Genomic DNA, 15297 nt, shown 5'->3' with positions numbered 1-15297 from the left:
TTTCAAAAGTCAATAAAACTACACATTTACCTCATCAAAAGACAGTAATTGTATAATACTTTTAAGTTTATTGTTTGTGTTAAAAGCCACTTATACATTGTTATATCATTGCGGTTAGATATTATTGGGGTAGGACCCGGAGTAACATCGACCTCCGTCAGGGATTCTGAAAATCCTAGTCATTTACGATTAGTGTAGACCCCACCTTGCCATAAGAGGGGTTCAAACTGTTAACCTCAGTGCCGACAGACTAGTGATCTCTGTGGAGAAAATACTTGCACCAAACGGCTCAGTAAAAAAGGGCAATTCAAAACATATTTAACAAGAATGTGTCCATAGTACACGGATGCCCCACTCGATCTATCGTTTTCTGTGTTTAGTGGACCTTAAAATTGTGATGAAAACTCTAATTTGGCATTTAAATTAGTAAGATCATATCACAGGGAACATGTATACTAAGTTTCAAGTTGATTTGACTTCAACTTTATCAAAAACTACCTTGACCAAAAGCTTTAACCTGAATTTTGCACTATCATTTTCTATGTTCAGTGAACCGTGAAATTGGGGTCAAAACACTAATTTGGCATTGAAATCAAAAAGATCATATCATAGGGTACATGTGTAACTGAGTTTCAAGTTGATTGGACTTCAACTTCATCAAAAACTACCTTGACCAAAAACTTTAACCTGAAACGGGACGAACGGACAGAAAGACAGACGGACGGAAGAACGAACGAACGGACGCACAGACCAGAAAACATAATGCCCCTCTTCTATCGTAGGTGGGGCATAAACATTGGTTGATGCCAAATATATGATTGCATTTGTATTTTAGTTATTGCAATCCGCATATATACTTATGCGATAGACGCTATTAAATACACAGTCAAGTAACACACTAAAACGTACATCTAGCAAATCTTACTCTCACCAAAAAAAATTCTGAAACTGATGTCATTATTTTTTTTCTTCAAATTAAACTTTAAAAGAAATAATATGTTTGTTTGTATGTAATTGATTTCTAATTATTTAAATTCAGAAAATTAAGTGAAGGTGTTGGTTCTTCAAACGGTAGCGATATTTTGAAAAAGGTGGCAGAGGAGTTAAACAAACTACAAACCGATTACAGACCATCTAACAGCAGACTGAGTTTGAGGAGCATTAGCACAAACAAATCCGACGAACTACCAGAAACTACAGAAATAACTAATTCTGTGAAACATATCAGAAAATTGATGCAAGATTTTGAAAGGTATGCGTTCACAATATGATAAATGCATCCTATATTGAAAATGTTTCAATAAGCTTTTAAGAACTAATGAATTTAGATTTTAAAATATTTAGATTTCAAAATCATTTTCCAGCCAGATGCACAATATGATTTTTCAATAAACTAAATTCCTTGAAATAAATTATAGAATACCAAGTGTGAATATTTGTAATTGACCTAATTGTCATAATTGATATAAAAAAATCATTTCATAGTATATGTATGGTTGCAATGTGATCCAATTGACGTAAAACCAATGTTTACTAGACTAGTAAGTGCAATTTCCTACGAAATGTGATCCAACTTTTCATGACTCAATTTACATAAATTTTAAACATAATTGACGTTTCTTTCCAGTCGTATAACAGAATATGAAAAGACTATAAAAGAACATGATAATGATATGGAAGTTCTGCGTCATAGGATTGTTAAACTTGGTGCAGGAGTACTAAACGACGACAATATTCACGAAACAGACAGTGCTGTAAATGGAAAAGTTAAAAACGTCCACGTGCTCTCTGAAAAACTGAATACTATGATAAAAAAGTTAGAAATATTTGACGAACGTTTGAAACAACTTCAAGAACAGAACAAAATATATAAAAGGTAAGTACCGTGGAATCAAACAATTCTTATAGTTGAGAAAAGATGAACTTTTATTTAGCAATTACAAAAGACCATGAAGACAATAAAATATCAACTAATTTCGACTAATCTGAACAGATTTAGACTCTTCACGAAATAGACACAAGCCTTAATTCGATTAGTGGTTGCCCGTATGTGAATATGAAAATAAGATTTGGTATTATTGTCGTTTAGCTGAACTTTAAATTAAACTTATGTGGTATTTTTTCCCCTTTTAATTGATACAATATCAATATGTAGAGGAAAAAGACACCGAATAAGGAAATAAAAAATTAAATAAGGAAATAGAAACCGAATAAGGAAATAGAAACTGAGTAAGGAAATGAAAATCGAATAAGGAAACAGAAACGGAATAAGGCAATGAAAATCGAATAAGGAAATAGAAAACGAATAAGGAAACGGAAAAAAAATGAGGGAAAAAAACTTTTGAGGGAAAAAAACTTTTGAGGAAAAAAAAGTTTTGAGGAAAAAAAGTTTTGACGAATAAGAAGTTTGAGGAATAAAAAAAACTTTTGAGGGAAAAAAACTTTTGAGGAAAAAAAAGTTTTGAGGAAAAAAAGTTTTGACGAATAAGAAGTTTGAGGAATAAAAAAAACTTTTGAGGGAAAAAAACTTTTGAGGAAAAAAAAGTTTTGAGGAAAAAAAGTTTTGACGAATAAGAAGTTTGAGGAAAAAAAGTTTGAGGAAAAAAAGTTTTGACGAAAAAAAAGTTTGAGGAAAAAACGTTTTGACGACAAAAAAAAATTGTGAAAAAAATTTTTTTAGGGAATTTTTTTTTTTTTTTTTGTGAACAAACAAAATTCAGTTTGGACATATAGATATTTTTCAAAATTTGAATATCGAAAAAGGAAGCAACTTGTGTCTGGTTGTAGAGGAACAGTTGCCCACTGTTATAAAATACGATTGACATTTCTAATTTCATTTAAATAATTCTATGGTTCCAGTATGTTCTAGCTACACATTTCTTTAGAACATATAAAGTAATAACCTTAAAGCTGAATCATGTCCTTGTGTTTATGCATTAGCATTGATATAATCGTTAAATACAGACGTAAAAATCAGTGCATCAATTCTTTTTAACTGATTATTCACGGGAGAAGTCAAAGTACAATAAGGGCAATACGTTTCTCTAGAATGGTTAGAATCCCAGTTTCGGTTTTAAGAATAGTTCTCTTTTTGGCAACTATCATGCAAGTGAGAGGTAAAGCTAACTTTAAAATCAGGTTTATTCCTCCATGTTTTACACAAGAAAATGCCTGTTCCATGTCAGGAATACGACAGTTGTATTTCATTCGTTTGATGTGTTTGAGGTTTTGATTTTTTAAGGGGACAAATACCTTTTCAAATTGTGTATATTGTTCGTAAATGTTACTTCAATATTTGTAGTATGCTTTGAGTACTATGATCATTATTACATTTGAGTTTACTTGACATTTGAACATTTGATCTCAGGCAGTTGGAAGGGAAAGACTCGAACAGCCACAGACTTGCCGTTATTGAGACAGACCTACACGAACTTTGTAATATATTGAGAGTTCCAGACATAGAAAAGCAAATAGATTCATCGGGTGATAAACTGAAAGCTCAAATTAGACTATGTAAGAATGTATCTAGAAAACTGACTGACGAGAAAGAGAATATTGAAAGGTAATTCGAGTTATTGTTATTATTCAAATCAGGCCATTTCTGGCACATATATCGTGAATTTTCAATGCAACCTTCTCTCTGTTTGCTATTACTGCTTGCCGAATAGGAATGTATTCCTTGAATCACAATATTTCCATTTTATTTAGTAAACTCATCATAGATAGAATTCAATTTGGCTTAAAATTTCGTTCGTCAGACAAAAAACTGATTAATCTAAATCTGCATACTCATAAAGTTCTTAAAAGATAAAAAGTGCTTTTATATGGGTTTCAAACTTGCTGTATTTGTGGTTGCCGTATTACAAGAAGAATTTGCACCTAACAATCTACGAATTTTGTCAAATGTGTATCTTTCAAATCAAGACCATTAGGATACCGGACTGTTACGTCAGTAATCATGATTAGAAGATACTGTCTTAGCTCTTTGTCACGTATTACGGCAGTTATCATGACTGGAAGATACTGTCTTAGCTCTTTGTCACGTATTACGGCAGTTATCATGATTGGAAGATACTGTCGGCTCTTTGTCACGTGTTACGGCAGTTATCATGACTGAAAGATACTGTCTTAGCTCTTTGTCACGTATAACGGCAGTTATCATGACTGAAGTACAACGTCCTAGCTATTTGTTAATATTCTAAAACAATCTCAAACTTTAAAGTAAAGTTGCATCTATTTAAACCTCCTGGAAAAATAATTTCTGTTGCTACATTGGTATTCATTCAGTTCGGTTGAATTTAATACTAAGGAAACGGCTATGTACTAACGAATACATTATATACACGATTTTGAAAATAACACCACTAGTGATAATGTACAAGTAATTATTTCAATTAAAGCTGACACATTACCATGATTACATGTAACCACCTTTAATTACTGTTAAGTATTTGTATTCTTAAGTTCTTGCTAATTGTATAAAGCTGTTAACTATACAATAGATCTATTGATATAACCTCTAACGACTACATTAGGAGAATAATAATGGTACATTATCTCAATCATTTCAGAAAACTTGCCAAAGCAATTATGGATGTATCTGATGTGACTAAACATGTGTCTACCTTACATCACCATATAAGGAAAATACGTCACGTGACTGGCGAAGGATGGAAAAGTGATCCTAATGTCATACAAACAGCAATAGAAGAAGCACAACAAAAATTGAATGACGTTACTCAAAATATAGATCAAATGTCAATGGAGAAAGATGATTTCAAAAGGTATAATGGATGTGTGTAAAATTTTATTGATAAAGTTCTCTTTGATAATGGATTCCTATGAATAAAAAACACAATATGCGATATACACCTTTGCGGCTGAAAATATTATACAAAATATATATTAAAGTTTATGACTATAAGGCCAAGAAGAATAAAATTGTGTTGTAACAGATCTTCTAAAGGCAATAGTAATATATTGCTGTTCAATAGTCATAAAACGATTTAAAAATCAATTTTAAGAAACAAATCCGGGTCACAAACCAAACTGAGGGAAACACATTTACTATTACATCTTAACGCTGAACAAAACAAATTGATGTTCATATTCAATACTTAGTAACATACATTTTTATAGCAGCTACATCGACAATTTTTTATCGGAATATGATGGTAACAACCAACGTTGAACAGTTTTATTTTATTTTAGATTGATCATAATCAATTTTATTTTCAAATTCGTTCCTCGTATTTTGGTTGATTATCAAACATGAATATTGCCACACAATTGATGACAGGTGTAACACAGTCATGTAGATACTTTTCGAAACTAAATATTGTACATCATGTTGAATCTATACCGATTAACGACGATCGCGAATATTGTATGTTCCAATAACATTTGTTAATTATAAGTGGAATAGTGCATCATGGCAAAACAAAAAAAAAATCAACGGAAAGACAAACAAGGGTCTACAAAGACATACGTCGAATATTCAAGACTGAGCAACAAAAACACAGTCGGAAATCGACGGTGTAATCTAAGGCGCTTCGGAAGTGTAAGCAAATCTTGCTCCACATGGGCCGTTTGACATTTTGATGGCTATAAATAAGACAACACTAGAATACCGCTGTTCAAAAGTCTTTAATCGAGAGAAATTAAATAGGACTAAAAACTAAAACCGAGGGAAACACATAAAGTAACTAACATTCAACTAAGGACGCCTCATTAGCACAACAGCATTTTTCAATTATTTTCGCGAATTAACCTAATACGATGGATAACTTTATGATCTCTTATAAAACAATTAAATTTTAAATTCTTATAGGAAGTACATGATTTCAAAATTTAATGATGATCTCAGAAGATCGAATAGCACATGAAATACATCTACTTCGACTTGAAATAGAAGGCAAAACTAATTTCTTTGTAGATAGTATAACGTTGGATAAATTTATGATCTCTTGAATTAGAATGATTTTAATGTGTACTCCTAAAGGAAGTACAAGACTTCAAGTAATGATCTCACCAGAGTGGCACTTAAAATAATCTACTCCGACTTGAAATAGAAGGAAAAAACAAATTTCTTTGTAGATAATCTAACGTTGGATAACTTTATGATCTCATGAATTAGAATGGTTTTAACATATACTCTTATAGGAAGTACAAGACTTCAATTGATGATCTCACTCGAGTGGCACATAAAATACATCTACTGCGGCTTGAAATAGAAGGCAAAAACATTGAAGAGGAAAATGCAAAAAGTGTTGATTACAATTATACAGCAGATATTGAAGCCGTTAAACAGAATTTATGGAAAGCAGTTGGTGAGAAAAAGGCATATGTAGAGTAAGTAAATTTTCTGAACATTACAAGTATACTACGAACTTTAACCAGAATGTTGAAACATTGTTTTACATGTATTTGTGAACTTACAACTTTAATGACCTACATCGAACATGTGTTTTTTTTTCTTCAAGAATTGTCCTTAAACAAAGGATGCAACTCTTGCAGACAAGAACAAACATGTATACAGAATAACAGATATCCAGGGTTACTTCAAAAAGAGGGGGTCTATAAAAACCTTTTTTTTTAAATTTATCATATTTTATTGAAATCAGTAAATTTGTTTGTTTAAAACATCAAGTACCCGTACTTTATCCCGGCATCGTTAATATTAGTAAATAAACATATTTATACAGTTGTTAGTTTTTGTTAGTATTATACCTACAATAATAATAAAGTATAACAAATGCACAGGTTTTGAAATTATATATATATTATATAGTTTTTTTTATATTAAATTTCATTTTTTTTCTTATTTGCACATGAACATAATGAGTTATACACACTTGTATGCATAAAAGTTATATACACTTAACAGAAGATATATAATATATTTGATAGACACAGCTGTTTGATACATTGCAGAAAATGAGTTTAAGGCATAGGCTGTTTGGATATGAAATATATATACATTATATGTGGAGTCTATTTGTTTTTTGTTTTTTGTTTTTATGAAAGTAAAGGAGTCCAGGGGTTCCAGCAGTTTTCTACCCTACTGAGTAATTTATTTTTATAGAATATATTTTTTTCTATTAATAATTTTCTTTTAAATAATGTTTTAGTGCTATTATATTGGGTTGTTCCATAGATTGTTTGCTTCTATAAATGTAGAATTTTGTTAACAGAAGTATTAAGTTTCTTACATCATTTTTATCTGTTTTTATCAGAATACCAAATAAAACCAAATCAATATTTAAAGTTAGTTCTATTTCTGTCTTCTCAAATATCCAGGAGTTAAGGTCTTCCCACAGTTTAAATATATATGGACACGTCTAGAATATATGTTCTATTGTTTCATCCAGCCACACCCAAAACTACAAATAATCTTTAATTTTTATTTTAAGGAGAAGTTCATTCGTGCCTAAGATTCGATGTATTATTCTGTATTGAAACCACTGCAATTTTGAATTTTTTGTTATATAAAAGGGCAATACATGGATATTTTTCCAATTTTAAATTTGCATTGAGAATTAATGACCATTTTTGTTCACATTTTCGTTTAGGATCTGACTTTTTACCATTCAAAATATTATACATATCTTTTGAACCTTTCTGAGGTTTAAAAAAAACACTGAGGGCACAACTGGTCCGTTTTCTCTCTTTAAGTCATTTGGACATACTTGATATTCTTTTAAATACTTTTTAATTACCGAAATTAGACCTTGATATGTGAGTAAATTAGTTTTAATGTTGTATACATTATTAAAGTGATCAAAAGTCATAAACTTTCCATCTTCCTGTAACAAGTCATTGATCAGCCAAACCCCTTTTTTTAGCCCAATCTCTATATAAAATTGAATGGTTACCAATTTTTATTTTATCATTCTTCCATAAGGGGCATGTATTAATTTGAGAGTTATTTTGTACATTTTTAAGATCTTGCCAAGCATCAAACACTTCTTTCCAAAATGGTAAAAAAAACCTGGCAATATAAAAACGCCCCACTTCATGTATATAATACAACGGAAACAGCGAAAATCAACTGTCAAATTTCTTATTGTCATATTCTGGCAAATTGAATTTTAGACAGTTAAAGTGCTCTTGTTTAGGCGTTTTTGATTTTGATGCTCTTAAATATATTATTTTCTCGACTATTCAAATACTTCAGAGTAAACAAACTAAGTCTCATTATTAGAAACGTTTGTGATTATATCGTAATTGGTTTCAAATTGATGTTTGTCTTGAACAAAAACTAAGATGTCACTCCTTTCGACAAAATCGACCATCGATTATTTAACCCGGTTTTGATTTGATACAGCTTTGTTTAAATAACAACTGCTGAAGCATTTGTTGTACAGTCTTTGATACAATTTAATCATTGTAACCCAAATGAGGACATTATTGGAATAAGGTACAAAAGAAGAAAAGGCATGTGTGATTCCCCCTTTTCGGTTACATTTTAAAAAGATATATAACGACCTTAAACATTGTGTACCACGATAATCAACTATTACTTATTCAAATTTGGTGACATTATTCTGAGGGTTCAAATTTCGTGGAAAGTGAATGACAATTTTTTGCTTATGTGATATATTTATACTGAAACTTACTTTCCTTTTAGTACTATTGATGAAAAATCAAGTCAAATATCGGATTTAAAGGAACAAATAACGAAACTGCAAATCCAAGTTACTGTTCGTGAAAATGAGATCAAAGAGAAAACCCATGAACTTCAAAGGTATTGGACTCTCAGTAAAATTCAGAGTTGAAAATTGATATCAATATTTCAGTTGTGCTTGTTTTGCATTCAAATTATATTGCTGCAAATAACGTGATCAGTTAAGGGATAAAGTTATTAAATGATCGAAGTATTACAGAAATTAAATAACAAAAAAAATTGATAAATACAATTTCTGAAATGTTCCTTGGTAGGGCAGGTTCATACACACATATATAAACTGTCTCCATTATCTCGGTTTGTGAACGCTCTAAAGGAACACCAAAAGAACAAACCATAAACACCGTTACAGGAAAGGAACTTCACGATACAATGATGATGCAGAAAATTACACACTTACTTTAAACAAGCGAAATACGGATGGGATATTTGTGACCCCAAATTGCCAGATTTTAAGTATTTCAAATTATTCAGTCAACAAATTTATTTACAATATGATACTCTTAACATTCGTATTAATTGAAGGTTATGCAAAACTACCATAATACTGATGGAATGTTTAAAATCCATGGCTCCAACAAAACTTAAAGACATACTAGCAAAGTAAAAATGACCAACAGAAATTTATATATCACTTTGTCATGACAGAAATGGATGTAATACAGGAATTTCCTCTCTTCAATTGTAGATTTAAAGATACAGGTGGAGAAATATCAAAAGAAAACAAGCAGTTGCAGGAAAATATAGAGAGCACATCAAGAGAAAAGAGACAATTAGAAAAAGAAACGGAAAATTTAAAATCAACCATAGAAAAGACTTCGAAAGAACTTAAGGAAACACAGAATGAAAAATCAAATCTTTTGAGAAGGTAGCATTTTTAAAACAAATACATCAAAAGTTCAACTTTAATAAAAAGTACTGAGTGCTTCGCAGAATAAACACTATGCAAATTTTCTGTTTAGTTTGACTCTTCTGGGTGAGGGAAAGCGGGTACAGACGTCCAGCAGGGTTCAAAACAAACCAATTCATATTTGTATGTTCTAAAATATTCCAACCCATTCATATATATTTATAGGAAAGTCGTCAACCGTTAAAATATTTTCCAGGTATCAGAACTTTTATTTTCATCTAAATTTTAATTATTAACATGAATCACAGAAGATATATAAATGTATGACCCATCGACAGATGTATATTTCAAACCATTTTTTTTTATTATTTTTGTAAAATTGCTTCCCAGTGATATATGCCATATCGCAATACATTATTCATACCAGTGGTATGTCTACGTATAGCTTTATATAGGTGGCTCAGCCTCAGACCCCCATCGTGCATTTATCCACTAAAGTGTATCCATCGCGATTCTTTAGAATTCGCAGATCGAGTCTCGAATAACCATTATGTTAAAACTTCATCGTATAACTCTTCTCCTTTATATCGAACAGGAAAGTATGAATTTTATTACATAATTGCTTTGTCTACTCCAGGACTCGAACCCGGGACCACTGTGTAATTATAAGATAACGGTTCAACCGACTAAGCTTAAGAGTGCTCCCAGCGCAACCGCTTATGACTGGCTACGCATCTACCAAATGTATAGTGTTATGGTGGCGTGTTTATCGAAACTAATATGATTGTATCGTGATGCGACGAAAACCTTTAAATGTTCTATAATTCATGGCAGTCGGTCACACAATATTTCCTATTTTTATAGTTATTTGAAGTAATTATCAATAATTTATATGTCGTAGCTCGAGAAGTCTATCATTATCTCTAGATCTGCTTGCCATATTGTTAAAATATTTTGAATATTCTTCTCTTTAGGTTTCATTATCTGTACTGCATATGATAAGTTTTTCCTTGTTACATTATTGTAATCATTGTTCAATCAACGTATAAAGGAAACTATATCATTGCATGACTGCAAAATATGCAAAAAAAAGAGAATTTCGTGTACTACGAGATAACATTAGAATTATCTTCCAAAAAATTATTTTACCATAAATTCATAGTGCACAAAGACTTCCTCAATCGAAAAGAATTACTACGACGATGATTGCATCTTTTAAATGAAATTTTAGGCAAAGTCCATGACCGACATTAATGAAAATCAAAACGTAAATTTAAATCTCTTCTTGAAAAGATATCTTTGACATGTGATGGGAAATGCAAGGTAGACTAGTTATAGTAACGAACATTGTAATTATGTAGACGTGTTAGACGATTGACAGCTTTGGACTGAGCCAACACATTTTGACTTTTACTAAGAGTCTTGCTACACAATGTGGTATCATAGAACCTAAATTTGTAGTACATACGATTTGGTACACTATCTTTTCAAGTATATAGTCTTCCCTTCAAGTGTTATTCCATTTTTATTCCCTACGAGCCTGAATTTGTCTCTTATGTTCAATGCTTGTTAACAAACTTATTGTGTCTTAAAAGACTTCGATGTGAAATTGTGGTCTTTAATATAAGTCCTTTTTGAATTGTGGTAAATGTATTTCATTATGAAAAGTGAGTTTTTAACAAATATCATGTAGTACGTTTCATATTTTAGACTAAGTAAAGCCATGGGTAATAATCTGAGTGATGGAAATCCCTCAGTAGCTAATTTAAGTGACCCATTTAGACCAGAGAAAATGGCCGAGAAATTTTCACAATTATATGACGATGAGTGGACAAGTGCATTTGAAGTATTGACTAGTATGTTCTCTATGGATGAGAAGATGGCAGCAGATTGTCTTTTAAACGTTGCAAAGGTAAGTATAAACAGCAACAATAACAAACAAGGTTAGACGATATTTCAATATAAAAAACTGCAATGACTCCATTTACATCAAGACTAAAATGAAAGGTATGAATCTGAAATAATTTCAATTAAATAAAACCTGCGCCTCGTCCACATTCAACAGTATAATAAATTAACACTCAAAGTACATCATATATTTCGCTTGAAGTATGTGAAGCTACGTCTGATATTGTTTGCTGACAGCTTATTTTTTTTTTATATTTTTAACAACATAAATAAATATTTATTTCAAATATTGGCTTATTACAATATCCTTCAGGAGTCCAAGCTCCTCCTGATGTTCCCTGTTACAATCCACAAATCACTCAGGGTAGTGATTAGTTTTAAAATACATATTACATTTATTACATCATATATGTATTAAATAATATCACTTAATCACTTAATATGACTATTCATATGTTTACTACTTTTTGCTAAAACATTACTTTTTATTTTAAAACATACTCTTCTATTGAACTCATTGAGAAAACTTGAGAAAGCATTGACATTTTTTTGTCTTTTGATCAGATATATAGTAGTCTTTGTAAATTGAAAAACCCACAATTGTTTAAAAATAGTTAAAGTCAAAATATTCGTCTTCAGAAGTCTTATATCCAAATACTAAGTGCCTTAGTTTTATCTTAAAAGTTATTTTACTGTTCTTTAAAACTTCATTTATTTTATTCCAAAAACGTTTTAAATACGGACACAGTATAAAGAAGTGATCATAATCTTCTTCAGCTTATATTTTAAACTTGAAGTGTCAAGTGATTGTGGTGATGAATAGTTATCAAAGGTACCAGGATTATAATTAAATACGCCAGACGCGCGTTTCGTCTACATAAGACTCATCAGTGACGCTCAGATCAAAAAAGTTATACAGCCAAACAAGTACAAAGTTGAAGGGCATTGAGGACACAAAATTCCCAAAAGCTGGACCAAATACGGCTAAGGTAATAGATTCCTGGAATAAGAAAATCCTTATTGTTTTCTCGAGTAAACAGGGAATTTATAAAAATGACCATATAATTGATATTCATGTCAACACCGGAGTACACAGACTGCTTTGTTGTAATAAATCAAAGACAAAACACAAGACGTGTCTGATACAGTAAACAATGTTGACCTCAATCGATTACAAAACCTACTTCCTAAAACCGTAATTTAAGTTGTTTTACATAATTAAAATAATGAAGTTAATGATAATAAAGTTCAAATATTAACCTGAAAAAAAACCAGATTTCTTTGATGTTTATTTTTTTTTTATTATGAAACTGTAATTTGCATTGGTTGATTTATAATAGATGACGTCACTGCATCATACATTTTCATTTGATTATTTCACTTCAATTCAATGAGGTTATCTTGTTTAGTCAAATTAAACGGACTTTGTTTTTTTATTAAAAAGAGGCGTGTATCATCTGTAACATGACCTACTTACCGTTCATATGAAACCATCATCATTTTTCGCGGGATAAGTTGCTAGGTGTTAGTGTTCTAATACTGTTTTGAAGACTGAATGTTCATTATCTATATATTTTGGCAATGGTTTTGGACGTTTTATTTCTGAATGTCCCTTTGGTATCTTTGGACTCTTTTACTGATGTCTAAATCTATATGTTTACGTTTTTTTCTCCTAGGAAAGCTACCATTTTTGTCTTCGTCTAGCTGAGGGTCAGTTAAAGGATGTAACTCGTATTTTACTAATGATACATAGGGATGGTGTCAATGAAATGGTAAGTGTTAAATTCTCAGAGCAAACCATATTAATAGCATTACTAGAAATATATATATATATATATATATGATTGATATCTGTTGTACATACATAAGTTTTCTGTGTGATGGGAATGTAGCGCGACACATGGCTACCTTTAGATATATGTGTAGTAAATAAACTAACTTGTGATACCAAGAGTACAAATTGGTACACCTGACACGCTTTACAAAAGACTCATCAGTAAGCCACCACGGTCTAGGTTATTGGACAGGAGTATTTAGATGTGACGTTAAAATTATTTACATGCAGTAAACTAAGTCTAAGTAGGGCCGTCAACCAATCTTTAAATGACGACTGTAGAACGTGAGACATAATGATATCCGTTAGGATTAAAATGCTCTAAAATTGTATGCATAATTCTTCATTGTAGTATCTATTTGGTTGTTTTAAAGATGAAATTTAAAAAAAGTAATATTTGATGAGGTTGAATATAAAACATTGCCATGTAAGTCATATCATTTGCAGTTATTGAAATGTCTTATTAAATATTGAGCTCTTGTTATTGAAATGTGAATAAATGAATTTATTTTATTTTAGGCTAATCCAGAGAAGACGCATTCACTCAGTAAAGACGATAATCGCCAAATTAAAGATGTAAGAAAAGTACTTGCCAAATATTCAGCAGCCACTGTTATAGGGGTAAATATATTCTAATATGATATACTAGTAACAAAACGAATGCTTAGCTAAAGCTCTTATCATGATATCAATCAATATTCCATATTGTTCAAGATACAAAATGTGTAGGCATTTACCCTTTCTGATTCTTCAAAATATTAGACGTAATAAAATCAACAGCTTTGTATTAACTTATGGTTAATGGTTCCGATTGTACAGTAAACAGTAGGAGCCTAACTTACTCTAACAGCGAAACAAACCAGCTTAAATACCTAAAATAAATACTATTTAAATTGTTAAAAAAAACGACATTAAAAATATTACTGTATGCATATCAAGGTCATGTTAAGACATATACATAGGAGACTCACGAACATTGAAAACATTCGTTCGGTATTTCTTTTACGATTAAAGATTTGTTTGTAAATAAATATATGTTAGAATATTCTTAAGGTAAATACAGACAGCAGTAGTATACCGTTGTGTAAAGGTCATAAATTGATAGAAAGAGAAGGGCAACATAATCAAACGACAACATACATAGAAACGAACTATTTAATCTGCCATATGGCTGACTTAAGACATTTTAAATGTTATATACATTTCGATATTTACATATAAACAAGAATAATCACACAATGGAATTCAGCGTCTAAATAAAATATATGTATTTTCATTTCCAGTTGTACCAGACTTCAGAAGGTAAATCTTATATCACGGAAGAACAATTAGAACAATGTGAACAGTTTGTGCATAAATGTGTTGAACTTTGTTGGCTAATGGCAGTCAACGATCCACCGGTACATATGTTTAGTGATATGAAATCCGGAGAATCAATAGATACCACTTATTTCCGACACTTCACGAGTTCTGGAGATTATGCTGAATATGTTGTTTGGCCTGCATTATTACTTAGCAAGAAAGGACCTGTGATATCTAAAGGAGTTGTACAGGCTATATGAAAGTCTAAAACAATACTTTACAAGATGTCCTCAAATGTGATTTTATTTTAATAAGGCGTTGTTGTAAATACAAAAACGTAATTGGTACATTATTTATGGTCACTACCTGCGATATATGTAGTATCACCTTTCACCGTCCTATAATATACATGCAGCACTGGTGCTAATATACTGTCGTTTCACATTGTTTGTCATCATGTTATATTTAAGAATAAAATGTTATAAATATTGTTTCCGAGTTATAACCTGTACAGATAATCATTTAAAAGTTGAAAAGGATTTTTTCAAATGTTTAAAAACATGAAAAAACTACTTCTAAACTTCATTATGGAAGTAATACAATAAAATGGATAATGGTAAGGAAAGTCCATTCTATTAGTCGAATGAATTTATACTTTACTCAACTGATCTGCCAAAATGTGGGTTGCATTCCAAACACTTTTGTTTTGAATTGCTA

The 15297-nt window shown here is 30.9% G+C and overlaps 1 protein-coding gene across 4 annotated transcripts in view; it reads left to right on the top strand.

Annotated features, from left to right (window-relative positions):
- LOC143085280 (uncharacterized) overlaps window positions 1–15071 on the top strand; it is a 51456-nt gene extending 36385 nt beyond the window's left edge. For all 4 annotated transcript variants that reach the window (XM_076261540.1, XM_076261541.1, XM_076261542.1 and 1 more), the window contains 11 exons: window positions 1040–1252; window positions 1628–1876; window positions 3368–3562; window positions 4572–4784; window positions 6163–6351; window positions 8630–8746; window positions 9375–9554; window positions 11247–11448; window positions 13121–13216; window positions 13798–13899; window positions 14562–15071. In XM_076261540.1, the coding sequence (XP_076117655.1) occupies window positions 1040–1252; window positions 1628–1876; window positions 3368–3562; window positions 4572–4784; window positions 6163–6351; window positions 8630–8746; window positions 9375–9554; window positions 11247–11448; window positions 13121–13216; window positions 13798–13899; window positions 14562–14840 (2035 nt within the window). In that variant the 3' untranslated portion in view covers window positions 14841–15071. The remainder of the gene's footprint in view (window positions 1–1039; window positions 1253–1627; window positions 1877–3367; window positions 3563–4571; window positions 4785–6162; window positions 6352–8629; window positions 8747–9374; window positions 9555–11246; window positions 11449–13120; window positions 13217–13797; window positions 13900–14561) is intronic.
- Window positions 15072–15297: the final 226 nt, after the last annotated feature.

The sequence above is a fragment of the Mytilus galloprovincialis genome, chromosome 8, assembly GCF_965363235.1.
Source record: "Mytilus galloprovincialis chromosome 8, xbMytGall1.hap1.1, whole genome shotgun sequence".
In the NCBI taxonomy this organism is placed as follows: domain Eukaryota; kingdom Metazoa; phylum Mollusca; class Bivalvia; order Mytilida; family Mytilidae; genus Mytilus; species Mytilus galloprovincialis.
Note: the sequence above shows the minus strand (reverse complement) of the source record. Positions and strands in the feature narration are given on the sequence as shown.